This window comes from Leptonychotes weddellii, chromosome 9 (assembly GCF_054177405.1).
Source record: "Leptonychotes weddellii isolate Sample4059 chromosome 9, ASM5417740v2, whole genome shotgun sequence".
Classification (NCBI taxonomy): domain Eukaryota; kingdom Metazoa; phylum Chordata; class Mammalia; order Carnivora; family Phocidae; genus Leptonychotes; species Leptonychotes weddellii.
The window spans coordinates 73,781,765-73,809,241 of NC_138377.1; the positions used below are offsets into that span (position 1 = coordinate 73,781,765).

The following is a 27,477-nucleotide window of genomic DNA, read 5'->3' on the forward strand; positions in this document are numbered from 1 at the left end:
TTGTTTCCTGAGATTAAGAATTCCTCATATCAGTGAGGTCATGTGATACATGTCTTTCTCTGTTTGACTTATTTCACTCAGCATAATACCCTCCAGTTCCATCCACGTCGTTGCAAATGGCAAGATCTCATTCCTTTTGATGATCAGCCCACTTTTTAGATTAGGAAACTGACTCCCATGTTAAATAATTTGCCCAGGATAGCATTGCCCATAAATGGGAGACGTGGGACTCAACCCAGGCAGGATCTCCCAAAGTCCTGTGCTGTTTTTCCACACAAGACCATCTTTTTTGGTAGAAACCTAGCACTCTGACCCAAGATAGCCCAGCAGATAATAGAACCAGAGACTGGGGAACTCAGGGCTGGTGCTCAGTCTGGGGGTGGTCTCAGTTCCGGAAAGTCGAAAAGAGACTGTCCAGCTTTTTCCTGGGCCAGTCTCTCTCAGGTTAAGGACCTACTCTTCTCCCTATCCTTCCAGTCCCTGTCCTGGCTCTCCGAGGGGAGAGGGAATGGGATGGGAATTCTGGGTGGGGGAGGTGGAGAGTGGTGGCTTGGCTGGCAATCAGTAGAGGGTCCAACAGGGCAGGTTCTCAGGCTGGGCCACCTGAATCCCACTGGTCCAGGGCCTGAGCTTGTTCCACAAGGAAGTAGCACAGAGTGTAGGTGGTGATGACACGAATCGACCTGAGCTGCTTATGCCTTCCTGCTCTGACAGAGGGTCCATGGGAGTCCCACTCCAGGGCCAGAACCTAAAACCCTGGGTTCTGGTCAGGGAGATGAGCTGGATGGGGCTCCGTGGTCTTGTGACCGGCCTTCCTCATTTGGAAACCTGCCCACCCCCACCCCAGACTGGCCTGTTTGGCACAACACAGGGTGGAGTGGGGACTTCCTGGGTCATTGAGGGAGCTGGGTAGGGCGTGAACTGAGTGCGAGCTCCCGGCCATTTTAAGGGTGCTGCAGTGCTCTGGGGGGTGGGGGGAGCTATTTGGTAACAAGGAGTCCATTCTCAGCTGAGCTTGGATAAAGCCATCCTGGAGGCTTAGATGGACCAAGACAGGCAAGGTGGGCAGGTGCTCGGGGCATCTAAACCTTTGATTCTTGCATGGGGTAGAGAGATCCTTCCCAGGGTGGGTTGGCTTGCTCCCCTTTCCCTGTTTGTGGCCAGTCCAGTCCAGATTCCTATGGCCTCCCGGAGCACCCTGCTCCTTCCTTCATTCCCCTCACTTGCCCTCCCACTCTTTCTATTGGAGGAGTGGCTTAGGAGGTGGAGTCTGTGTTTCCTGGAGACCCAGCAGCTGGGGGAGGAGCTGGCTTTATTGCCCCTCTGGCCCTTTGCCCTCTTGGGGGCTAGGAAGTAGGGAGTGGTAGGGTGGGGCATCTGCCCCTTGCTCCTGGGGCCTGGGACTGGGTGGATGTTGCTGGTTTGGCCCAAGGCCTGATGCGTCACTCCATCACTCCGCTGTCCACTGCCACCCTCAGGGCTGGTGGCGCTAGCCTATCTGTCTCCTAGGTAGACTGCCAGGGGGTCTTGTCTTCAGCTGATGACTTTCTGAAAAATGTAAGGAGGGAGGCACCCCCGTGGCTTTGTCTCTCAGAGGTCACCCCAGAACCTGCCTGTTGGACCCTCTACTGATTGCCAGCCAAGCCACCAGGGTGCGGGTTTGGTCCAGACAGGTGCTTTTCTTTCCTGCTCTTCTGGTTCTATTTCCCTCGCAACCCCTGGAAGCCAGGGCCTCCTTTTCTCATTCTAGGCCTCTACACCTGCATCTGACATGTTTTTCTGTGGATGCTCTCCCCTCCCATCCCTTCACTGTCACTGTGTGTCCCGGTCTTCCCCCTTGGGTCCACCCTCTGTGACTCTGCCTCATCAAAGAGGAATCTCAGTGACTCAGCCTCCCACCAGCGTTCTTATCTCTTTACCTTCTTTTCTTCCTTTCAACTCACTCTTAACGCCTGACATAACTCTCTGTAAAGCCTTGGTAGGGGGCAGTTCGGCAGTATCCATCCAGACTGTAAACAGGGGCGCCTGGCTGGCTCAGTCGGAACAGCTTGCGACTCTTGATCTCGGGATGGTGAGTTTGAGCCCCACGTTTGGTGTAGGGATTAGTTAAATGAATAAATAAATAAAAACTTTTTAAAAGCCCTGTAAATGCACATAACCCTCAACACAGTTCCACTTGTAGGAATTCATCTTGCGGCTGTACTTACATGTGTATAAACCAACTTACCAGCCAGTTACTCACTGTAGCATTGTTTATAATAGCAAAGAATTGGAAACAATCTAATGTCCGTCAACACATCTTATAACTGGATATGGTAATGCTGTTTTAATAAAAATAATAAACCTGAGGCAATATGGTTTAGTTCTTAGTAGGGAAGGAAGAGGAGAAGAAAGAAAAAGAGAATCTAAATCAAGAGGAGACTGGTGTACTGATTAATTAAATTGTAAGTTATGGTGCATTCATATAATGAGTACTGTGCAACCAAAAAAAAAAGGGAAATTGTTTCCATGTTGCTATGGAATGATTTCCAAAACATATTGTGGGAAAAACAAGAAGGAGAACTTGGGCAAGATGAACCTGAGAGGTTAAGGAGAGAAGGTTAAGAAAAGACAAGATTTAATTCTCACTACTCTTTTGTACTTTTTTGAGGGTAAGATTTCACTTTTTAAGTAATCTCTACACCCAACGTGGGGCTCAAACTCACAACCCTGAGATCAAGAGTCACATGCTCTACCGACTGAGCCAGCCAGGCGCCCCAACTCTTAAGTACTTTTTTTTTAATTTTAAGATTTTATTTATTTATCTGAGAGAGAGAGAAAGAGAGCATGAGCAGGAGGGGAGGAGCAGAGGGACAAACAGACTCCAACTGAGCAGGGAGCCCAATGTAGGGCTCGATCCCAGGACCCTGAGATCATGACCTGAGCCGAAGACAGATGCTTAACTGACTGAGCCACCCAGGTGCCTCTCTTTTGTACTTTTTGAATTTTTTATCCTATATATGTACTACCTAAGTTAAAAACAACCCTGAGATTATAAAAAGCAATCAAAATCACATTTCTTTTTTTTTTTCTTTTTGAAGATTTTATTTATTTATTTGGCAGAGAGAGAGGCAGGGAGAGAGGAAATACAAGCAAGGGGAGCAGCAGAGGGAGAAGCAGGCTTCCCGCGGAGCAGGGAGCCTGATGCGGGGCTCGATCCCAGGACCCTGGGATCATGACCTGAGCTGAAGGCAGACGCTTAACGACTGAGCCACCCAGGCGCCACCCAAAATCATATTTCTAAGTAAATGGGTGACCAGCAGCACGGTGTTTTAGAAAGAGCTATGAAGTCAGATAGACCAGGGTTCAGATCCCAGTTCTGCTGTTCAAAAACTGAGTGACCCTGGGGAAGTCATTGAACCTCTCTGGTGTCAATTTTCTGATCTGGAAAGGGGCAAGAATGCAGTTGTGGCAGGATGGTTAGGAAGGTAGGTAACATAGATCAGGGGTCAGCAAATTTTCTGTAAAGGTTCAAATAGGAAATATTTTACGCTTTGTGGCCCATACAATCTCTGTTCCAGCTACTCCGCTCTCTTATAACGCGAAAGCAGCCATTGACAATATGTAACCGAAGAGGTGAAGCCATATTCCAACTCATGGACACGAATTTGAATCTTAGGTGCTTTCCCCATGTCACAAAGTACTATTCTTTTGATTTTTTTCAACCATTTAAAAGTGTAACAGGTGGTGGGCCAGATGTGGCCTGCAGGCCATAACTTGTCAACTCCTACTGCAGATGATGCAGATAGATGATGTGTGGTGGCCAGCATACATTAAACTCTTGGCAGCTTTGTTAATAAACCCAACTGCATATCTTTCTCCAACTCTGGCCTCTCAGTTGCTCCCATGTGCACTTCTGCTGCCTGCTGGTCACTTCTCTCAATGGTCTTCCCTCCCTCAAGTTCAACTTCTCTGATTGAACCCACAGGTTCCCTCTAGATTGGGTTTCCTTTCTGTCTGCACCCTGACCCTTCCTTCCCACTTCTCAGTGCCTGTCAAACACGGAAGCCTGAAGTGTTTGTCTAGCATTCTCACATCCTCCTTTCCATTCCCTTAGCTATCCCTCTAATTCCAACTACTCCCTTCGAGTGTGCCCTGGACTGCTGCGCTGGTCCACTCACTGGCCTCCTCGCTCCGTAGAAGTAATTCAGGATAGGGACGCCTGGGGGGCTCAGTCAGTTGGGCATCTGCCTTCGGCTCAGGTCACGATCCCAGAGTCCTGGGATCAAGTCCCACATCGGGCTCCCTGCTCAGCCAGGAGTCTTCTTCTCCCTCTGCCTGCAGATCCCCCTGCTTGTGCTCTCTCTCTCTCTGACAAATAAATACATAAAATCTTAAAAAAAAAAAATGTAATTCAGGACAGAGGGCTCCCTAACCCTTCAGACTCCTGGACCTCGCTTATGCATCTAGGAGGTCAGTGTCTGATGCATCTGTGGCCTCCAGAACTCTGTACCACTACTCATGGCCCCTTCCTGTAGCCCAGGTATTAAATATTTGAATGTCACTTCTGCTGTGTCCGCATGCTCTGGCTCTGCATTGAGGGCCCTTTGAGGCATGTCTCACCCCGCTGGCCTTTTTCATGTCCGCCAGACCCACCTTGCAAATTCCCACCTCCTTGCTTTTGCTCACCTTTTCTGCTGTTACCAATAGCACAGCACATTCTTCCCCATAAGCAAACCCCAAAAAAAGCCCAAACAAAAGAATTTTAAAAATCCTTTCTCCCTTCTCCAGAAAGCCTTCCCTCCTTCCTCTAACTTGCTGTGGCGTGGCCACTTCCTAGTCTTGGACACGCACCACGCATTGCTTCATCTTGGTGGGTCTTTTCTCCCATGTTGCTTCCTGGTGCTCAGTCTCATCTGCCCAACTGGACTGGAGTCCCCTCAGAGGCAGTGTATCAATTCCTATGGCTGGTGAAACAAAGTACTATGAACTGGGTGACTTCAAACAACAGAAATTTATTGTTTTACAGTTCGGGAGGCCAGAAGTCCAAAATCCAGGTGTTGGCAGGGCTGCAGTCTCTCTGAAGAGCGGGAGAGGATCCTTCCTGGCCTTTTCCAGCTCCTGGCAGCTCCAGGCCTTCCTTGGCTTGCGGCTGCATCACTCCGGGCTCTGCCTCCCTCTTGACCCAGCTTCCCTTCATTTTGTTTTCTCCTTTTCTGTCTTTTATAAAGACATGTGTCATTGCATCGGCCTACCCAGCTAATCCCGAATGATCTCATATGGAGATGCCTAACTTAGTTACTTCTGCTAAGACCCTTTTTCCAGATAAGGTCACATTCACAAGTTCTGGAATTAGACAAAGGCATATGTTTTGGGTCCCACCATTCATCCCACTACAGGGAGGAATTGTGCTTGGGACTTGTTTCTCCCCAGCCCCTAACTTGAGACTGGTGGAAGCCTCGGGCACAGACATTGTCAGGCTGAGGGAGGGTGTGATTCCCTGGAGACCCCTTGTAAGGGGAGGCAGGCACCCTCCTCCTGCGACTATATGCTCTGGGACACCAAGGCTTGCCACGTTGCTGCCCAGGGACTCTGTGCTTCAGACCTCTACCAGGCTGGGCTTCTCAGCAGCAATCCAGACCAGCAGAATGAGGGGTAATAGTGTTAATTACATATTTACTTGTTTGGCTTTTCAAAAATACTGTTACTTTAACTTTTTAAAGCAATTAGCACAGGTACCTGCTTATAGAAAATAGGAATAAGTTCCTTTCCCATGTATATTTTTTCCTTAATTGGGATCAAATGGCACATGCTGTTCCGTATTTTGCTTCCAAAAGCAGGTTTTACATTAAAAATGCCTTCAGGGGCACCTGGGTGGCTCAGTCGGTCAAGCATCTGTCTTTAGCTCAGGTCATGATTCCAGGGTCCTGGGATCAAGTCCCGAGTTGGGTTCCCTGCTCAGTGGGGAGCCTGCTTCTCCCTCTCCCATGTGGCCCATGTTGCTCCCCCACTTCAGGAGAGCTCTGGTCCATTCAGTGAGAGTTGACCTGACCTTACCTTCCCCCTCAGGGTCCCGGATCCCCAAGGCATGGGCAGGCATAGACTTGAAGGTACAGCCCCAGGAACCGCTGGTGCTGAAGGATATGGGGAACACAGATTGGTACCTACTGCAGGGTGACGCGGATGTCAGAGTAGAGGTGAGACACTGGGCTGGCTCTCTGACCCCCACCTCAGCTCTCTAGGGCCCCCTTTCCAGGGCCACAGGCCAACCTGAGGTTCCAGATGGGTGGGGTGGATAGAAGCTGGGGATCCATTTACTACCAAGTCCCTCTGCCCTCCGTATGGGGTGGCTGTGTGGCTGGGAGGAGCTCGGGCAGCCGCAGGGCATCGGGGGTCCCAGCCTGATGGCTCCTCCTGTGTGTAGAAGAATGAGCCGGACCAGGTGAAGTTGTGGGGACTCAAGGAAGGCACCTACCTGTTCCAGCTGACAGCGGCTGACTCCGACCAGCCAGAGAGCATGACCAACATCACAGTTACTGTGCTGTCCCCCAAGCAGACAGAAGGTGAGGGAGCGGGTGGGGAGGAAGTACCTGGAGCCAACCCCCTCTGTTGATGGGGCCCCACGGGGGCCCCTCACAAGCTTTCCTCCCCCCAGAATATTGCCTTGCGTCCAGCAAGGTGGGCCGCTGCCGCGGTTCCTTCCCTCGCTGGTACTATGACCCCAAAGAACGGATTTGCAAGAGTTTCGTATACGGAGGTTGCTTGGGCAATAAGAACAACTATCTTCGGGAAGAGGAGTGCAAGCTAGCCTGCCGGGATGTGCAAGGTGGGCCTTTACAAGGCAGCTTTGGGACTCAGGTGTCTTTCCCCCAGGGTGGGTGGTCCCTCTGCCGGTCAGGGCAGTGGGCAGGGGGAGTCCTCCATTCCCAGGCACCCCTGTCAGCTCGTCCCTGCTGGGACCCGGCCCCAACTCCTCTCACTCATCTGCTTTCTCTCTCCCAGGCCCCTCACTGGACAGGCATGGTCCAGGTGAGCTCTGCTCCTTTCCCTGTTCCCCTCACCCCTGCTGGGTCATGTCTTTGTCTCTGCCCCAGCTGCCTTTGCCCAGCCATGCCTGCCCTCGTAGGATGTGGAAGGACCACAAGTGCCGCACCCCTTGCGGCCCAGCACCTTATCAGGATCTGCCCAGTTTGTGTGTTGGGGGGTTTGTGGGGAACAGGGGCACTGGAGGGGAGCAGGGGACATGTCATAATGCCGTGTTGGGGCAGAGGAGGCCAGGTAGATGATGGACTCTTGGTACTCGGTGACCTATGCGCAAGCCTGACCTCACCCTTAACGCCGTCCCGCCCACCCAGTGTGCTCTGGCACCTGTCACCCCACCGAGTTCCGCTGCCGCAACGGCTGTTGCATCGACAGCTTCCTGGAGTGTGACGACACGGCCGACTGCCCCGATGCCTCTGACGAGGCCGCCTGTGAGAAATGTGAGGCTGGGGCAGGCAGGGTCGCTGGGCCGCAGGGGGCCCTCTGGGGTGCGCGCCTCTGACCTTCCATCTTTGCAGACACCAGTGGCTTCGAGGAGCTCCAGAACATCCACTTCCGCAGTGACAAAGGTGAGCTCCTCCCCGGGTCCCCTGGGTCGGGACAGAGGCCGGCAGGGCGCCCGAGGGGCCCGCTGGGTGCACCAGGTGCAGGTAGAAAGCTGGTGGGCGCCTGGTGTTTCCCAAGCATGGGTCCTCCTCTGAACACCTTCGGAGATTTAACCATGCCTGCATATCCCTGAGATTTTATTTACTTACCATTTTTCCTATAAATCAAGTACTTTTTCTTTTTAAGATTTTATTTATTTATTTGAGAGAGAGAGAGAATGAGCCGTGGGGAGGGGCCGAGAGAGTGAGTGAAAGAGAGAGAGAACCAGACTCCCTACTGAGCAAGCAGGGAGCCCGATGCGGGACTCGATCCCAGGACCCTGGGATCGTGACCTGAGCCGAAGGCAGATGCCTAACCAACTGAGCCACCCAGGCGCCCCAAAATCAAGTACTTTTTAAACTTAATGTATTAAAGGAAATGTCATATCACTAGCATAAATGGCAAGCCACTGTTACATGCTACAAATCGAGATGAACTATTGAAATAACTATAATAAAACAATGTTAATAGATTTTAGCTGGACGTTGTTGCCCGCCAGGGCTCAGACTCTGAGCCTTCTTTGTTAAAAGCTAGACCGTCCAGTGCTGGAGAGAAAACCGAGACCTTGACACAATCGGAAAAGCTGAAAGAAAACTGGAAAAAAAAAAAAAATAGTTATGTGAGTCAAGGTAGGGTATTTCTGTGCCTAAAATCGTTGTCCAGGATCTGTCTTCCTTGCTTCTGGCAGAAGTGCGGAAGGGCCAGCTGGGGCTGTTCCTGGGGCCCCCTGAGGCCCTCACTGAGTCTCAGCATGAGGCGGGGCAGGAGGTGGCAAGCAGCACCCTCCAATGTGGAGCCTGGTGGATGGTGGCAGGGAGGCCCCCCATGGACTCACTCACCCCTTGGCCTGCCCCTATCCCCCAGGGCACTGTGTGGACCTGCCAGACACAGGGCTCTGCCTGGAGAACATCCCACGCTGGTACTACAACCCCTTCAGCGAGCGCTGCGCCCGCTTTACCTACGGTGGTTGTTACGGCAACAAGAACAACTTCGAGGAGGAGCAGCAGTGTCTTGCGTCCTGTCGTGGCATCTCCAGTGAGCTGGGCACTGGGGCCCAGAAGACGGGGAGGGGAAGGGCTTAGCTAGAGCACTCTGCTCTGTCCCAAGGCCTGGGCTGGCTCCAGTTGATCATCAGAGTCCCCGGAATGGGGGTGGCGGAGGGGGGCAGTGGGTGGTCTGGGGGCACTGAGGAGCAGTTGAGTCTCAGAGCCTTGAGTATTGACTTGTTTCTCTCCTCATCATTTTGTAGAGAAGGATGTTTTTGGCCTGCGCCGGGAAAGCCCCATTCCTAACATGGGTGAGCCCTGGTCTGCCCTCTCACGGACGAGTAGGTATCCTCTCAAGGATCAGCTCCACGTGATTGGTGGTGACTGCCGAAAACTGTGTTGAGAAGGATCCTGAGGTTGGGTAAAGGGACAGAGTGCCCACGGCCAGTGGTGATACCTGCCACAGGCAGAGGAGGGAAGCACAGTGAAGTGCGTGTCATGTGTTTGCCGTCAGAGTCGCGGGCCTTTCCTTGAGCTCCTGACGGAGCCCAGCTGCTCATACGCTGGAGGTCATTCCACACCTGGCATCCATTTGACTTGGTCCCTTCTGCGCAGAGTGGGGGTGGGCATCAGAGCTGAGCGGGCCCCGGGAGCTCTCCTCCATTCCGCCCCTTCTTCCCCCAGGCTCCGTGGAGGTGGCCGTTGCCGTACTCCTGGTCGCCTGCATCGTGGTGGTGATAGCCCTGTTGGGTTACTGCTTCTTCAAGAACCAGAGGAAGGGCTTCCACAGACGCCACCACAACGACCACCTCCAACCCCCTACCCCTGCCAGCTCCACGGTCTCCACCACAGAGGACACGGAGCACCTGGTCTATAACCACACGACCCGGCCCCTCTGAGCTGGGGGCTCGCCCAGGCTCTTTCCGGCTCTTGCCTGGCCCTGCTTCCTCCTTGCCAAGATGGAAGCCTGGGCTGGGGAAGACTTTGGGACCAGGCTCCTCCAGCTATTTCCCAGGCCCACTCTGCTTCTGAGGCAGGGCTCCGGCCCCTCTGGGAGATGTCTTAGCTAAGCTTAGGCCTCTCATTCCTGACAAAGCTCCAGGGGCTGGGAGGAGCGGAAGACCTTTGAGCCCAGAGTCCCACACACAGATGGACCTGTCAGCCTAGGATTTCAGAAGAAGTTGAAGTTTTGTTTCTTGTTCAAAGCTGCCTGTCCCCACCCGGTGGCCTTGGGAAGGGGCCTGGGGCAATGTCAGAAGCTGGAGGCCCCCTGGCGGTGCCCTTCAGAGCTGGCCCTCCCACCCTGCACAGTCCAGGGCTGGGGGGAAGGACGTCCCTGTATATTTTGTGCTGTATAGAGTTGCTTTTTGTTTATTTAATGCCATGGGGATGGGTAAGAGGAGTGGAAAGAGGCTGCCTCTTCCCTTCCCCCAAGAATGAGGCCTGGCCTGGCCCACGGGGCCTGGTGTGCAGTATCGTCCCCACACGCCCCAGGGCTCTCAGGCATCACACCCCCCCTGTTCCCCTGCCTTCCCCGGGCCCCAGTCCACCCCCAGTGTAATAAAATGGTTGGTTCTGTGAGGCTGCTGCCTCTGCTGTCTGGGGCAGGAGAGGGACAGGGCTGCTGGTGGGGATAGGACTGCCCTGTACAACCGGTTTGGGCTTCGGCCACCCTGTTCAGCAGGTTTTCCCACCCTTCCCGAAACTGCCCCAGCCTCTGAGGGTGGAGAGAATTGCCAAGTTTGACCACCAGAGGGGAGGGGTGAGAGGGCCATGGAAGAAGGGGGCCCAGGAGGCTGCCATGCTGCCGCGTAGCATGATTTCTTCCTGGTGTGAGCCTTGTCAACAGGTCTGCTCGGTCGCTGGGGCAGCTCCTGACTGCAGCATGTAGTGGAGAACTCAAGGGCAGGGGGGGAGCATGGCTTTGAACTCTGATTCTTATCTCCACTCCTTTTGGTGTGGGGGCCCAGGTCACCGCTGTCTCCCCTGCCCACCCACAGAAGCTTTGGCTTTTTCACAGGAGTGTTGCTGCTCCCCAGGCTCTGAGCTCCTGCCCGGGGGCCTTTAGTTGAGGTACTCCAGCCCACACCCCTCCATCTGTTTCAGCCACTTTTTGTTTGGTGTCAAAAAAAGCCATCCTTTTATTCATCTCAACAAATTATATATTGAGGAGCTATGTGCCCTACACCGCCAATCTGATATTGTCAAGATAAGCATGCAGGAAGCATGCGTAAGGGCTTTATGTATCTCAAGTTCTTACCTCGGCACACAGCCCTGTGATGAAGGTACTATTACCCCCATTTTCCAGGAAGCTGACTCAGCAAAGCTGAGTTCCCAGGGTCCTAGAGCTGATACTGGAGGACTGGGTTCAAACCCTAACATGGCTCCTAGTCCTAACAAAGAGATACTTTTAGATTGCAATAATTGCTATACAGAAAAATAACATGGAGGGTCACCTGGGTGGCACATTGACTTGGGCATCCGGCTCTTGGTTTCAGCTCAAGTCCTGATCTCAGGGTCATCTGATCGAGCCCCGTGTCAGGCTCCAAGCTCGGCGTGGAGTCTACTTGGGTTTCTCTCTTACTCTCCCTCTGCCCCTCCTGCCCATGTTCTCTCTCAAATAAATAAATCTTAAAAAAAAAGATGTGAGAGTTTGGGGGCTACAAATGATTGAAGGTGAAGGTACATATTTGACTCCTGGAAGTGTACAGCTCCATAAATTTCCATAACCACACACACCCCAGGAGGCGAGCACCCAGATCAAGAAGCAGAACCTTTCTAGCACCCCAGGATGGGCCTCCTTTCGATGGCTAACTCTCACACTACTGTGTTTTTGTAACTGTTGCACTCATCCTGGACCACATCCTCCTTTCTCATCTTTCGGCCTAATTGTTCTTCCCCAATTTCTCCCACGCACACTCAGGTGGGAGACGCCCTGGTGTCTTGGTAACAGAACCCTGAGCACAGAATGCCCCCTTCTCCTGTCTCCTTATCTGTCTTCCCTCTGGGTTGTGAACTGGAGACAACAGATGGTATCTTTGTCGTCTCTGGGTCTCTGTCACCCCACATAGCTCCATGACCTTAGTAAATGGTAGTGGATAGATGGCAGTGACAAGCCTCGTTACTCCGGCTGCCCCCATTTCATAGGACACCGAATTTTGGCTTCCTGCTCTGCCATCCCTCAAGGCTCAAAATGGATTCAGTTCCTCTAGTGCCCCTAGCACTGGGGACAACCCCCATTATCCCTTGGATCTCTGAAGCACCTCCAAGGCTGAGGTGATGAAAGATTCATGAAATTGTGTATCCCAATGCCTACAACAGTGATCAACGCAAAATAAATGCTTAATAGGTGTTTGTTGGACAGAAAGGAACAGCCTCCTCTTAGGGAGGGGTGGAGATGAGGTGAGACGGTGCCAGGCAAAGTGCCCCCCCCAGAAATATAGGGGATGCAGGGAGGGCTCAGCCAGGTCTGCTAGGACAACGGGAAGAAGGATTGCACAGGGGCCGCTAGGGGGCACTCTCACGACTACCAGGCGCTGTGTTTCACGGCAAGGGTTTGAGTGAAGGTACTAGTCCCAGGCAGGTAGCAGGTGTGGAGCCTTGAAAGCTGAGACGCAGCCTCTGCTCTTCTAGAACTTACCCTGTGGAGTGCAGGCAAACGGAATGCAAATACTGTCAGAAAGCAGGTTCCCAAACCGCTTGTTTCTGTGACTTTCCCAGGCATCCTCTTTTCCATCCCCGCCCAGTGACAGCCTTTCTCAGAACTTTCACACCTACATTCCTTTGCACGGGCTGTTACCTCTACCTCAAATGCCTCTTTGCCCTGGAAAGCCTCTACTTACCTCTTGATGAAGCTCAAAAAGCGTTTGCTGTTTCTCCAGCCAAAACCCCTTGGTGCCCTCTCCACTCCCCCACGCGGCGTACAGCTCTGCTGCACACGCATAGCCCATGGTAGTGTATGTCTGCCCTACCTGGAGGAGGCTCCGCGGGCAGGGCTGGGGATGGGGTCTTTTTTTTTTCTTTTTTCCTTAAGTTCATTTATTTAAGTAATCGCTATATGCAATATGGGGCTCGAACCCACAAACCCGAGATCAAGAGTCACATGCTCCTCTGAGCCACCAGGCGCCCCAGGGATGGAGTCTTATCTACCTCAGTATCCCCCATGCCAGGTCCTGCTTGTGGATACAAGGCGTCTAACAAATGGCTGTTGAGTAAAGCAGAGGCTGATCAAGCCATGGAAATTAAGAGGGAGGTTGAGAAATGGCTTCATTGGAGGAGTTATAAAAAGAGATGAGCAGGTGGGTGTGGGTGTTCCAGGCACAACAAATCATAGTGAGTAAAAGCCAGGCAGTGAAGATCATGGGTCTTGTTTTGATTGGGGACTGACAAGCTGCTCAGTTGGACTCAAGCCCTGAGAGGGAAAGCCAGGAGCTTGGCGGGTAGAGGCAATGTTGGTGAATATGGTGGGGAAGACAGATTTGAGCAGGGGAAGGAGCAATTCAAACTGAGCTTGAAGGAGTGGCTAGGTAAGCAGGCCCTGTCACTAGAGGTCGCACCACAGGAGAGGGAGAGAGGGAGAAGGCCACACCAAGCAAATTAGGGTTACGTGTGTAAAGTACATGAGATGTGCAGTAAAGGCTAGTCGAAAAGTTGCATGCTGGCAGCCAGTCATGCTTTGACACAAACAGCGGTTTAATTTCTTTAATTAGTTACTAACATTTAAAGAGTCAGGAAAATTCATTTTTTAAAAAATCCACTTTTCTAGCTTTTTGTGAAAACTTAGGAGACTGGCAATCGGGGGCCCACATTCCTATAGCAATGCAGGCACTGAGTTTGGGTCCCCTTGAGCTGGACAGGCACTAACCCATCCATAGCCCCAGCCAGCCTGCCACTCCAGACATTCATTCAACTTGGGGACCCCCATCATCTTATCCCTTCTAACCCAACCTGTCTTCCCCTACTGGGGAGTTTTCTCTAAAATTTACTGGTCCCAGGGCGCCTGGGTGTCTCAGTTGGTTGGGCATCTGCCTTCGGCTCTGGTCATGATCCCGGGGTCCTGGGATGGAGGCCCCATGTCAGGCTCCCTGCTCAGCCAGGAGCCTGCTTCTCCCTCTCCCTCTGCCTGCCGCTCTCCCTCCTTGTGCTCTCTCTCTCTCTGTGTCAAATAAATAAATAAATAAAATCTTTAAAAAATAAAAAAAAGGGGCGCCTGGGTGGCTCAGTCGTTGAGCGTCTGCCTTTGGCTCGGGTCATGATCCCAGGGTCCTGGGATCGAGCCCCGCGTCGGGCTCCCTGTTCTGCGGGAGGCCTGCTTCTCCCCTCTCCACACCCCCTGCATGTGTTCCCTCATTTATTAAATAAATAAATAAAAATTTAAAAATAATAAAATAATAAAATAAAATTTATTGGTCCCAACAGTTCAAATAAACACTGGCAAAACTGGGTTGTTTCTCCTGAACTCATCCCTGCCCACTTAAACAAACAGCCCTGAATGAGGAGTGGTTTGCCCTATTGCACAAGACCACTCCCTTCCCCCACCCAAGCGAGAGACTACAGCCTGGGAAGGCACTTTTCAGGTCCCCTTGGGAGGGGTTGCTTTCAGCACTATCTGATAGCCCTAAACCCAGAAGGCCAGTTTGGGGGGCAGAGGGGGAGGAGGGGTGGCCCAGACTCTCCCACAGGGTCCTTCAGAGTGCCTGCCTTTTCTAACCCCCAAACTGCAGGGGAGCCTGGGGGTTCTATCAGTGGATCCCAGAACCAGGATGACCAAGAAAATAAACCGAGAAAGAAATTGAGAGGCTCCTTGTGGCGGAGTTTAAAAAAAGGGGGGAGGGCTATATGTTTAGAACAACAAAACGAAAAAAGGGTATTTACCCAAATGTTCCCTCTCATTGATAAAATTACTGGTGGTTTTCATTTTCTTCTTTTTGTCAGCCTGCATTTTCTAAATTTTCTATAAGAAATGTCTGTTGCTTTTGTAATAAGAAAATGTTATTCTTTTGAAAAAGTATTCAGGTATATTCCAGTAAGAAACAAACCATCAGACCATGCAGCTCTTCGATGGGATGGAGACAGTGGGGAGGGAAAAGAAGAGAGAGCTTCTGAGATCTGGGGAAGGGAGGCGCTGCAAGGCTTGGTAGCTGGAGTATGCAGAGGGAGAAACTGAGTCAGTGGGGCCTTCAGATTTTCTGTCCTGGGAGCCTGGGTGGGTGACAGTTCTGCCAGCAGAAACGGGGCCGCGTGGGAGGGGTAGCTTCGAGAGAACCGAAGAGAAGGTGAGGGGCCCCCAGGTACCAGAAGGAGACGTTGTTTTTTTTTTAAAGATTTTATTTATTTATTTGAGAGAGACAGAGAGAGAGCATGAGAGGGGGGAGGTCGGGAGGGTCAGAGGGAGAAGCAGACTCCCCGCCGAGCAGAGAGCCCGATGCGGGACTCGATCCTGGGACTCCAGGATCATGACCTGAGCCGAAGGCAGTCGCCCAACCAACTGAGCCACCCAGGCGCCCAGGAGACTGGTTTTATTGATTTTACCATTGGTACTTAGTTTTTATTTGCTTATGCCTTGCCTTCCTGAGGAAGGATTTAAAGGCAGCTTAAAAGGGTCTATAAAGTATGAGATAACATGAGTATAAAGTAGGAAGAAGACAAAAAAGAACAAGGAACATTTAAAAAGCCCAGGAATGGTGCGCCTGGGTGGCTCAGTCGTTAAGCGTCTGCCTTCGGCTCAGGTCATGACCCCAGGGTCCTGGGATGGAGCCCCGCATCGGGCTCCCTGCTCAGCGGGAAGCCTGCTTCTCCCCCTCCCTCTGTCTACCCCTCTGCCTACTTGTGCGCACTCTCTCTCTGTCAAATAGATAAATAAATAAAAAGGCCAGAAACAAAGCAAAAACATACGAGTTTTGTAGTCTTTGGGCCACACGGTGAGCTCTGCGTGTTCCCGGCCGTGGGTGCATCCTGGCGAGGCCACAGCACTCTAGCTGGGAGGGTCTGGGCTTGGTGGAGAAGGCCGAGTGCCTGGATTTGGGAGTGGGCTGGGTAGGGGGAAACGGAGGGGTGGGAGATTGCTGGGAGAGAGAAACACTCTGAACCCTGAGACAGAGCCTCTGCTTGGAGGGAGAGGACCCAGAGGAGCGGTGGTTGGAGGGGTGGTGGGAGACCCGGAAGAGAGCGGCTCAAAGGTGAGGAGTTTGAAAGCTCCTGCCGGTCCGGAAGGAGCCAGCTGAGGAGAGGAGCCAGATGGAAACCTGACGAAGGCGGGGGCGGGGGCAGGTGTAGTGAGGAAGGGGACACGAGCCAGCACCCTTTCCACAGGCAGCTGTGGGAGGACGACAGGCCTGTGCCAGGTTTTAAGCACAGAGGGGAGAGGTGAATCAAACCCTGACGGAGTACAACAGATTACACTGCTGACTCACTAGCTCACTTGGGGTTGTCTTCCTAGCGGATTTTCTCTCAGCCCCTTCCCTTCTCCCAGATGATCCCTTTTGCAACCAGTGTAGGACTTGGGTTAATCAGACTGACCAGGGTTAGTCTGTGGCCCTCAAAGAGGGGTCCATCATAGTCTATGGAAAGTAAAGGACTAGATGACAAGGTCCTTTCTATCCCCCAAACCATGATGTTGGCCTGATTACAGGCTCGGGGTCTCTAAGAGCAGAGCTGAGGGAGGCTGTCAGAGTCAAGTTGTTGAGGCCCAGAGAGGGGCAGTGATTGGCCCAAGGTCACACAGCCAGTGGTTGGGGACAGAGCTAAGCCAGTATTCCTGAGCCCCAAACTTTTTGCGCTGACATCATCTTCTCCCGACGACCAGGCTCCTGGCTTTGGTTTTTGTCCTTTCTCTGGAAGTGGGACAAAGGAGCCAGGAGCCGGGCCAAGAAGCTGTCAGGGCTAGTCCCAAGCCCCAAGATGCTGGGAACCCAAGGTCCACACCCATGTAAACATGGGCCAACACTGATACCTCTTACTTGGCTCTCAATAGCTTCCTCCAAATCAGTTCCCCGCTATTATCTTGCTTATCCTTGCAGGTCCCCTGGGAGCCAGGGAGGAGCAGAAAGTATTAGCCCCACTTCACAACAGAGAGAAACTCAGACAAGGAGGAAGGCAGTAATTTGCCCAAAGTCGCCTGGCAAGTCAGGGATGGGGCTGAAACAGGAGGTCCCATGGGAGATGCAGTGGTCAGCAGAGCACATGGCCTGTTGGGGTGGTGCCCCAGGAACCAAGGGTCCCCTGTCTCACCTGGACAGTGATCTCACTGTCCCCTGAGGGAGACCTCTGGGGACAGGCTCTGCTTGTTCCCCAACTGCTACAGGGTACTGGAGAGGGGGAGCAAATGGGCAGAGGCAGCAGAATATGGCCACAGGCCTGAGGGAGGAAGCTATCATGGGTCAGGTGTCCCTGGGTGGGGTTTGTGCTGGCTAATTTTCTGCCAGCTTCAAGGGGCCCCAAGGAATCTCAATGCCGCCACCGAGCCCAAGGACTCTCCTAATGCCCCTCACTGCCAAGGGACCAGGGAGACATTTGGACACCTGGGGAGAGAGGCAGATTGGTGCAGGTGAGGGTCAAGGAGGCCCTCCTTGCTGATGACAATGACTGGCTCTGCCTTCCAAAGGAGTTACAAGTAGGGTGAACGTAAGGACAGGTGATTAATAGAGCTCCCATTCAATCTCAAAAATATCCTGAACTTGACAATGAATTTCGTGATCATCCATCCCAGTTATGGGACAAATCCTCTGTTCAGTGAAGAAAGTCTTGAAAATGTTCCACAAGGAGGGCAGGCCTGGTTCGGTGCTGACGTCTCTCCCCACATTCCACCTCCAGCCCCGTCTCCCTCTGCCCCACTCCCCAGCCCAGGACAACCGAATCTGTCCCAGAAACCACCACTCCCAGCTCTGCCCTCTAAGAGAATCATTTCTAGGGCTAGGGGTGCAGAAACCTGGAGCCCTAGGTGGCTCAGTAGAAAGAGGCCTGGACCCAGGGTCAGGAAACCCAGGTCCAAGGCCCAGCTCGGGTTTCACCTTTGTCAGAGGGCTCTGTGCTTCGGTCTTTTCACCTGAAAATTGGAGCTAAGGAGAAGTTCGGTTGCATGAACGGAAGGTGATAATGGAGGAGATAAGGCTGCCTCGCGTTGCCGCAATCTGGGGCAGAAAGCCGTGATTCCCGGGGACAGCCAGCGCTGCCCAGGAAGTCACTCCCTGCTGTTGCCACAGGGTGACTCATGTGGCCCCTCGGCTGGCTGAGTTGCGCTTACCGCGGCGGATCTGGCCCAGGCCCAGGGAGGGCGCTGACGGTGCAGCCCTGCTGGGAGCCCGGATTCCTGGCAGCCAGGCTCAGTGGGCAGGTCTGACCGGTGAGAGCCGCGGTTACTAAGCCCCTGGGGCCTGGGCTGGTTGCAAAAGGGACTGGTGCTCCTGACGCAGTCTGCTTTCGGTCTCACTCACTCTCCCAAGCTGGTTCCCAGGAGACTGGGGGAGCTCGGGGAGGGTGCGTCACCCCCGCCCTGGGCACCACTCTGCTCCCAGGCGGAAAGCAAGAGAGACACACCCCCTTCGGGTGCGCGCACACTCACACGCCAGCCCGGGCCCAGCACAAGGAAGCACGCGGCGAGAGACCCCCTCCCAGATCCACACAGAACTGAGCCTCGGCACGCACAAACACGTAGACACACGGCCCCCAAGAAACCAGGCCCGACCTGGATGTGCACACCCAGACGCACGCACAGATTTGTGTATAATACACTGCTGAGGGCAGATGTCATGTGGGTGCACATACACATACATACACATACACATACAGAGCTGTACACGTAGTGCATAGAGACGCCCACACTGACAGACGGAGACAGACTCGCACATACATGGAATTATTCCGAGTTTTGCACAAGGACGATAGCCACTCTCAATATGCGAGAGCAAAAACAGGGACACAGAGAAATGTACGTGAACACAAATACACGATGTACCTACACCTTGTCATCATTTAGTATTTATTGAACACCCACAATCTGCTAGTCATGCTCCGCCGGAAAGAGGATTCCCCCGCCCCACAACACAAGTCATACATACACAGAAACCCAAGCCCTCTCCAAAGAGCCACTTGGGATTATATGGGGTCCAGTCTCCAAACCAAAGATGAAGAACTGTTTTTCTGTAGATGGGCACCAACCCATGGTGGAAAAAATAACCAAATGCCGACAAAGTTATCATTTATAATAATAAAAAAAAAAGTTAAAGGAAAACCACCTCAATGCTCCCAAATTGGGATCTAGTTGAAGAAATTATGGTCAGGGTGAAATAGTAAGCAAATATATACATATGGTTACAGCCTCTGGTCAGAGTTTATAATGACATGAAAAACACTGTTAAATTTTATTTATTGGGGCACCTGGCTGGCTCAGTCAGTGGAGCATGCAACTCTTGGTCTCAGAGTCATGAGTTCCAGGCCCACATTAGGCATGGAGCCTACTTAAAAAATAGTAATAGACGTGTCTGGGTGGCTCAATCGGTTGAGCAACCGACTCTTGATTTCAGCTCAGGTCATGATCTTGGGGTCGTGAGATCGAGCCCCATGTCTGGCTCCAAGATCAGCGTGGAGTCTGCCTGAGATTCTCTCTCCTTCTGCCACTCATGTGCACTCTCTCTCTTTCTCTCTAAATAAATAATATTTTTAAAAATACTACTAAAAAAATAAAAAATACTACTAATAGGGGTGCCTGGGTGGCTCAGTCGTTAAGCGTCTGCCTTCGGCTCAGGTCATGATCCCAGGGTCCTGGGATCGAGCCCCACATCAGGATCCCTGCTCCGTGGGAGGCCTGCTTCTCCCTCCCCCACTCCCCCTGCTTGTGTTCTCTCACTGTCTCTATCTCTGTCGGATAAATAAATAAAATCTTTTTTTTTTTAAAGATTTTATTTATTTATTTGACAGAGAGAAACACAGCGAGAGAGGGAACACAAGCAGGGGGAGTGGGGATTTTTTAATAAAATCTTTAAAAAAAATTAATAATATTTTTAAAGTATTTTAAATTTATTTTTTTTTAATTTTACTTTTTTTTTTAAGATTTTATTTATTTATTTGAGAGAGAGAATGAGATAGAGAGAGAGCATGGGAGGGGGGAGGGTCAGAAGGAGAAGCAGACTCCCTGCTGAGCAGGGAGCCCGATGCGGGACTCGATCCCGGGACTCCAGGATCATGACCTGAGCCGAAGGCAGTCGCTTAACCAACTGAGCCACCCAGGCGCCCTAATTTTACTTTTTTAAAAAGATTTATTTCTTTTAGGGAGAGAGAGAGCACATGAGCAGGGGGAGGGGCAGAAGGAGAGGTACAAGCAAACTCCCCACTGACTGTGGAGGTGGATGAGGGTCTCGATCCCAGGACCCTGGGATCATGACCTGAGCCAGATTAACTGACTGAGCCACCCAGGCGCCCCTTAGAGATTTCATTTTTTTTTTTTAAGTGATCACTATACCCTACGTGGGGCTCACAATCCGAAGATCAAGGGTTGCATGTTCTACCAACTGAGCCAGCCAGGCACCCCTGTTAAAATTTTAAATGAGGGTGCCTGGGTGGCTCAGTTGGTTAAGTGACTGCCTTCAGCTCAGGTCATGATCCTGGAGTCCCGAGTCCCACATCAGGCTCCCTGCTCAGCGGGGGGGTCTGCTTCTCCCTCTGATCCTCTTCCCTCTTGTGCTCTGTCTCTCTCTCAAATAAATAAATAAAATCTTTTAAAAAAATAAAATTTTAAATAAAAAACCAAAAAATACAAAATTGTATATATAGCATGATCACAAAAAAATTTTCAAAAATATGCACAGAACAGGCTGGAAGGAAGTACATCAAAATGTTACTATTGATTATCTATGGGAGTTAAGACTATTACTAAATTTTTAATCTTCTAGTTCTTCAGATTTTCTAATCTTTCTATGAGTATTTATTATGGGAAAAATAAAACATTTAAAAAATCAGCTAAAGGGGGCACCTGAGTGGCTCAGTCATTAAGCGTCTGCCTTCGGCTCAGGTCATGATCCCAGGGTCCTGGGATCGAGCCCCGCATCGGGCTCCCTGCTCCGCGGGAAGACTGCTTCTCCCTCTCCCACTCCCCCTGCTTGTGTTCCCTCTCTCGCTGTGTCTCTGTCAAATGAAGAAGTAAAATCTTCAAAAAAAAAAAAAAAAAAGAGAGAGAGAGAGAGAATGGAGAGAGGGGGAGAAGAAGGCAAAGGAAGGAAAGAAATAAAATAGATATTATAAAGAGAAACAGAAGCAGAGCAGGTCGGTGGGTTGGGAACCAGAGGTAAATCCCACCTGTCCTGCATCGGCTTGGTCCCTGCCTGTCCAAGGGCCGTTCCAGCAAGCCATTGCTCTTAGGCCTATCTCCAGGCTTCCGTGGCACATATCTGGAGCTGAACTTGACCCTCAGGGTCCCCTCCAGGGCTCACTGGTTGGATTTTTATCTTAAGCACTTAAAGGCCAGCTACAAATATTGCCTGAGCCCAAGCCCCTGCAGGAGCACAGGGGCATGAAGAGGACTTTCTACTTCGCTGGGGAGATGCAATCTGAGTAAGTGACCAAATGCAGAGTGCCCTCCAAGTACCAAGAGAGCAGTGTGGACGCTAATACAAGTAAGAGACACTTTCTGGAAAAGGGGAGTACTGAAAGATGGTTAGAAGAGAAACAGGGCATGGGTGGCGGGGGCGGGGGGGCACTTTGCAAACTAGAGGATTTGGCAAAAGCAGACTTGGGAGTCAGAAGTCAAAAATAATCAGAGATCAGGGAGTGGGATCACTGGAACCAGCTGGCTTGGTCCAGTTTGATGTGGGATTTGAGAAGGACTTGAATGCTAAAATGAGGGCCTGGGAGTTCACCAATGGCCCAGAGAGCTGTTAACAGTCCTGAGTCGGAGAGATGCCAGAGGGGGAAGGCAGCAGTCCCGGGGGAAGTGGATGGAGCACAGCAGGGGCAGGGATGGGGAGGGCAAGGCTGAGAGAGGTGCTGACCAGGCTTGGTGACCCAGCAGAAGAGGAGACATAGGGACACGGATGTGCTGGGGCCACCAGAGAATCAGGGAAGAAGCAGGAGGTGGGGAGCCTCAGAGATGACCTTTAGACTTCCGCCCCCTACTCATAGGACCTCTAAGGCCCCCTGAAGCAGTTTGACAACCTCTAATCCAGAATCCTGAGTCTTTTGTTTTGCAAATGAGGAAACCGAGGCACACCAAAGGGAAATGATTTGCCTAAGGTCATGGTTGATGTCAGAGTCTGAACTTGAACCCAGGTCTCTGCTCCCCCCGGGGTGGGTGGGTAGTGTGTTGGGCTGGGTTGAGGTAAAAGAGGCCATGGAGCTGGGGTGGGAGACCCCCCCCCCCCCCGGGCCCTGGCTGCAATGGTGCGGCTCCAGCCCCTCCACCTCAGGGGCAAGGGGACAAAGGGAGACGAAATGGTTGGAGCTCTAGGGGACAGGCCCTGGTGGGACAGGAGCTGGACAGTCTTGGCTAAAACTAAATTTGGGGATTATCTCAGGTTTTGCTTGGCTAGGATTTCTGTCCCTCAGCCCTGCTCTTTCTCATACCCAGGCAGCTGTTACTTCCTGGAGAGGCAGCTGGGCCGGGACAGGGTTTGCACTCACCTGGCCCAGCAGTTGCCTAGCAGCTGTCCCAGGTGTGCCTTAGAAATACCTCTCCAAAAGAATTACATTTACCCACGTATATACAGAACTCTAGAGTTCACAAAGTGCTCTTACAGCTACTTGGTAATAATACCTCACTTGAGATATTACCTTTTTTCTCTGGGGTTCACTTTCCTTATGGGTAAAATAAAGTGTGTCTTTCCCCCAAGGTGCCCTTTAAAGTTCCTTCCAGCTCCAATTCCAGGGAATGTTCTCTGGATCCCTGTTGCTCTCCAAGTCGTTACCCAACAAATCCTCACTCCACAGGATTTCTGGGACCAAACTTCTATTTAAATTATTGACAACCGGCACCTTGACCTTTGGTCGGTCCTTATGTGGACTTTGAATGCCAAGACCAAACATGAGGTCCAACCAACTTGACCCAGGAGTTTGGCCAGTGGTTGAGGTTTAGGCTGTACGGGGTCCCTTCATGCTTGGGCTCCGCACCAGGTGCCCCCCCACCCCACAAGACCCTGTGGACAGTTAGATCAGAGCAGAAAGGTTCAGAGGGCCCAGCATTGCCCCAGAGCCCCAGCGCTGAGCAAGGTGCTCTAGAAAGAGGGGCGGGGCAACACCCACCTGGTGAGGTCATGGGAAAGCAGCTCTGGCGCTGACACCTGGGGAAACCCGTTCCTAGGCTGCTTCCCACGCTAGCTCTCCTGGGAACCGGCTAAGCTCCAAGCGGGGTGCCCCAGACCTGCCCCCCCCAAGTCCAGTTCCCAGCACACTGTCTCATCTCATCTAGTCCAGCCCCCACCTGTCAGTCTGGCCTCAGTCCTTCAGTGCCCAACCTACCTATCCTGGCTGCTGGGCCTTGAAGAGGGTTCTTAGAGGGCAATGGGCAGACAGCTCCAGGAAATGACACAGACAGCAGCTTCAGAAACTTAAGGTTTTATTTGTAGATTCTGCACTGCTCTACCTTCTAGGCTGTGGCCTTGGAGAAAGGTGACCCCAGCCCCTTCTTCCTCCAGGCTCTAGGTCGCGGCTCCTCCCCCTCCTCCCCCTCCTCCGGGGTGGGGGCCTTGCCTCTCGCTTCCTGCCCTGCTCCTGGCCCAGCTAGTTTGGGCAGTGCCTAGGGAGCCTTGAGCCCCAGTTCTTCCCAGGGACCAGCCCCGCCCTCCCGGGCCCTGGGGGCAGAGGGCAGTCCCGTGTCAGCCTTGCTCCTCAGCGGCACCACTTTCCTGCTCTCCTTGTTCTTCCTCCTTCCAAACCTAGCCTTCTGACCTGCCTCCTCACCAGCCTGCCTCCTGTCCCAAGGCTCCAAGGCCTCACTTTCTGCTCCCTCTCAGTCTCTCCTTGACCTCTGTCTTATCCAGTCCATCCCGAACTTCTCTCCAAATCAGGGCTGGACACCCTCCTGCCCTCCAAAATGCCTGGCTCTTCCTCCCCCGCCCTGTGCCAAGGTGGGGACCACCACAAGGGGTCCTAATTCAGCCAGGCTGACCTGAGGGCTCATGGTAAGAAACTGGGAATTGGATCCCTAACTACTTGGGAGGTGGCTGGCACTGTTAGGACCACCCCATGAAAATCCAAGTGCTGGGATTTCTCTGTGAGCCTTGACCAGAGATCCAAATCAGAGCCCCTCGCATATGAGAGTGCGCAGTTAGAGGCCTGTGTCCTCACAGTGTTCAGATGGGAACTGAGTCCCATGGGGCGGCCTGGCCCTGCCAGTGTCCCCCTCAAAGGCTCCAGTTTCCAGAAGTCTGTGGTCTTAGGCCTACTGCTCCCTAGCTGCCATGGCTGTTCAAACAAAGCAAAAGAACTTCTTCCAGCGGCAGCGGGAAAGGGTACGCACACCTTTGGCATTCAGTTTCTTCTCCAGCCGGGCTTTGTGTTCAATGGCACTGAGAATAGCCGAGTCAAACACCTCTTTCAAGTTCTTCTGCGTCAAAGCGGAGCACTCCAGGTAGCAGGAGGCTCGGATTTTCTCGGCTAGACCCTGAGCCTGGGGTTGGGGCACGGGGCCCTCCCGGCCCCCCTGGTCCAGCTGAATCAGTACATTGACATCGTCCCTCAGGTCGGCCTGGGTACCCACCAGCAGCACGGGCGCCTGCGGGTTGTGAGTGCGGATCTCAGGCAGCCATTTCTCTGTGATGTTCTGGAAAGAGCTGGGCTGCACCACGCTGAAGCAAGCCAGGAAGACATCGGTATCCGGGTAGCAGAGGGAGCGAAGGCGGTCAAAATCTTCCTAGGATGAGAAGGCCTGATCATTAGTAGGGTTATTCCCTGCCACAAGTAATGGGAATCTGATTGTCACCTGCGGTTGCAGACCTGAGACTCGGAAGGGCCCAAGACCTTCTCCATTCCTTATCCATCTAGGGTCCTCCCAGCCTCCAGCCCACCTTCTCCCAGACCATTAGAGGCCGCCCCCAGTTTCTCACCTGTCCCGCTGTGTCCCAGAGCTCAATGCGCACCGGCGCTCCATCCACCAGGACTTGCACTGCAGGGTCAGGGCGTGGGGGGACAGCGAGTTAGGAAGAGCGTCGTGGGCCCCACCGGACCTCACCAGCGCCACCTCGGGGCCTGCTCCCGCCTCCCTCCCGGGGGGGCTCCCTTGCCCTCCCGTCCCCGCGCCAGCCCCAGCCGACGGGTGCACAACCCCACCCCCAGCCACGCGGCCGCTGGGGCCGTTCAACGTACCGGAGAAGGTGTCCAGCGCTGTGGGCCGGTAGCGCGCGGGGTACCCATTGCAGGTGTAGCTGACGATGAGGCTGCTCTTGCCCACGGCGCCGTCGCCCACCAGCACGCACTTGATGCCCAGCTCCGGGGGCGCGCTGCCCCGCCGCGGCGGAGGGGTCGGGGCCCGGAGCGGGGACGACTCGGCCTCGCTCAGCTCCCGCGGGGGCATGGCCCGCTCCGGGGGCAGCCCGAGACCAGGCTCCGCTGTGCTCCGGAAAGCAGGTTCCGCAGGGTGCCTCTCAGTCAGCCAAGGCCCGGCGCGCCAGCCCGCCGCTAACCCTGGGTATAAGTGGGGGCCACGCCCACCTCATCTGCATGTCCCGAGCGGCCTCGGACCCCGCCCACCCGCTGGGCCTCCGGCCGCGCCTCCCTCCGCAGTGCACCCCATGAGGCCAGGCAATCACAAACGCCGGGAGGAAGAGAGGCCAAAGGAAAACTGGCACTCAGAGAATCATGCAGGTGCAAGGACAAAGAATCGCCAAAATGAGGCAGATTTAGGTATCTTGGCGGAGAAAGCTATCCAGGATTTATTGTTAGGAGGAAGAAGCAAGTTGCAACACACATAATACAGCCTGTTCAAATTAAACCTTTGTTCAAAATAAAAAACTAGGTATATGTTTGCACGAGTATGAAAGTCTGGATAATAATGTTCTTAATTAAAGAATGATTTTTAAAAAACATATAGATCATGGGGGCACCTGGCTGCCTCGGTCCCTAGAGCCTTCAACTCTTTTTTTTTTTTTTAAAGATTTTATTTATTTATTTGACAGAGACACAGCGAGAGAGGGAACACAAGCAGGGGGAGTGGGAGAGGGAGAAGCAGGCTCCCCGCTGAGCAGGGAGCCCAATGCAGGGCTCGATCCCAGGACCCTGGGATCATGACCTGAGCCGAAGGCAGACGCTTGACGACTGAGCCACCCAGGCACCCCGAGCCTTCAACTCTTGATCTCAGGGATGTAAGTTCAAGCCCCATGTTGGGTTACTTAGAGATTACTTCCAAAAAAAAAAAAAAATCTTAAAAAAATATATAGATCATAAAGAGACAGAAAATAAACTCAAGCATGTACACATCAAGCAGGAATTTACTGTACTCCCAGGGAAGAGCTTCCTCTAGATGAGGCCTGGAGGCAGACCTTAAACACCTTCACTATACTCCGCTAAAGGGATTTGGGGTGCTGGAGAGTCTAGCTGGAGAGGATCACCAAGGACAATTCTCCATTTGAGTATTTTCTAAAACCCCAAATATTATCTTCATCATCATCAAAAGCACGTAGTAATTACCTATTTGCTGATGCTGTTCTGGGCCACCCACTGTCCTTGCCCCAGAAGGAGTTTACAGACTGAGACAAGATATGCCAGGTAGCTCTAGGAAGGTCACCCAAGAGAGCTAATTTCGTCTTTTTTTGCAGCCACATCAAGTGACACCAGGCCCAGGATCCTTTCTCTGAATTCCAAGCCAGTCTTTCATCTCAGCCTGTACAAAGATGGTTGAAAACACATTCTTGAGTTGTTGCAGGAAGAGTGTTGGGAGGGGAGGAGGCAGTGAATATTAAAGAAAAGAGATAATCCTATTTCTTAAACAATTGGTAGTATAAAAATCCATAAATCCAAATCTCTAAATCTCTTGGAAAAAGTCTCAGGATCCCTGATTTTTATTTTTCCTTGTTTTTCCTTCCTTCTTTCCTTGTCAAAAATTGAGGACAACACCTAGAAAGTTGCTGATTTAACTGTTAAAATCTTGACTGTGGGAAATGGTAGGATCCTCTCCAATATCCACTTCTATATCCCAATGTCTACATCCTACATTCCCTACATCCAAGTATCTGGGGGTACTAATAATCCCAGATTATAGCCCCAAAGACTTCTCAGACATATCCACATAAGTTTATTCATTTAGCAAATGGAAGAGGCCCCAAAATGTTGTCTTGCCATTGTCTCCCACAGGAGGTCCAAAAGCTGTTCTTTTTGCTCTCCTGGAAAGGGAGGCAAGAATGGGGATTTGAAAAGACCTGTACATCAAGAGACCTGTCCTACTATTCCTAGTTCTTTTTTTTTTTTTTTAAGATTTTTTATTTTTTATTAGTGCGCACGAGAGAGCACAAGCAGGGGGAGCGGCAGACAGAAGGAGAGGGAGGAGCAGGGCCCCCACCCAGCAGGGAGCCCGATGCGGGCCTTGATCCCAGGACCCCAGGACCATGACCCGAGCCGAAGGCAGAAGCTCAACGACCGAGCCACCCAGGCACCCGTATTCCTAGTTCTTCAGCTCATTAGCTTTGTGACTCCTGAGAAATTACTTGATCTGGGCACCTGGGTGGCTCAGTTGGTTGAGCGACTGCCTTCGGCTCAGGTCATGATCCTGGAGTCCCGGGATCGAGTCCCACATCGGGCTCCCTGCTCAGCAGAGAGTCTGCTTCTCCCCCTGACCCTCCCCCCTCTCATGCTCTCTCTCTCTATCTCATTCTCTCTCTCAAATAAATAAATAAAATCTTTAAAAAAAAAA

General features: G+C 52.3%; 2 protein-coding genes across 9 annotated transcripts in view; one reads left to right on the forward strand and one right to left on the reverse strand.

The window, feature by feature from the left end:
- SPINT1 (serine peptidase inhibitor, Kunitz type 1) overlaps nt 1–10,233 on the forward strand; it is a 12,640-nt gene extending 2,407 nt beyond the window's left edge. For 2 of the 8 annotated variants that reach the window (XM_081830945.1, XM_081830944.1), the window contains exons 3-12: nt 6,049–6,176; nt 6,404–6,542; nt 6,635–6,805; nt 6,982–7,008; nt 7,335–7,460; nt 7,539–7,589; nt 8,196–8,294; nt 8,530–8,700; nt 8,915–8,992; nt 9,336–10,233. In XM_081830945.1, the coding sequence (XP_081687071.1) occupies nt 6,049–6,176; nt 6,404–6,542; nt 6,635–6,805; nt 6,982–7,008; nt 7,335–7,460; nt 7,539–7,589; nt 8,196–8,294; nt 8,530–8,700; nt 8,915–8,992; nt 9,336–9,550 (1,205 nt within the window). In that variant the 3' untranslated portion in view covers nt 9,551–10,233. Of the gene's footprint in view, nt 1–4,367; nt 5,635–6,048; nt 6,177–6,403; nt 6,543–6,634; nt 6,806–6,981; nt 7,009–7,334; nt 7,461–7,538; nt 7,590–8,195; nt 8,295–8,529; nt 8,701–8,914; nt 8,993–9,335 lie in introns of those variants that run through there. The other 6 variants (XM_081830947.1, XM_081830946.1, XM_081830948.1 and 3 more) reach the window with 6 other exon arrangements.
- Nucleotides 10,234–23,173: 12,940 nt separating this feature from the next.
- RHOV (ras homolog family member V) lies at nt 23,174–25,572 on the reverse strand. The gene is made up of 3 exons (XM_006742478.3): nt 24,939–25,572; nt 24,680–24,738; nt 23,174–24,486 (listed from the first exon to the last, which is right to left on the reverse strand). The coding sequence occupies exons 1-3, from the start codon at nt 25,144–25,146 to the stop codon at nt 24,043–24,045; spliced, it is 711 nt and encodes a 236-aa protein (XP_006742541.1). The 5' UTR covers nt 25,147–25,572; the 3' UTR covers nt 23,174–24,042.
- Nucleotides 25,573–27,477: the final 1,905 nt, after the last annotated feature.

Bases quoted from the DNA above. Each gene is read 5' to 3' on its own strand.
- RHOV (XM_006742478.3), bottom strand. From the start codon at position 25,146: ATGCCCCCGCGGGAGCTGAGCGAGGCCGAGTCGTCCCCGCTCCGGGCC. The intron at 24,739-24,938 runs GTACGTTGAACG...CTGACCCTGCAG, and splicing joins AGCGCTGGACACCTTCTCCG to TGCAAGTCCTGGTGGATGGA. The intron at 24,487-24,679 runs GTGAGAAACTGG...TTCTCATCCTAG, and splicing joins TCTGGGACACAGCGGGACAG to GAAGATTTTGACCGCCTTCG.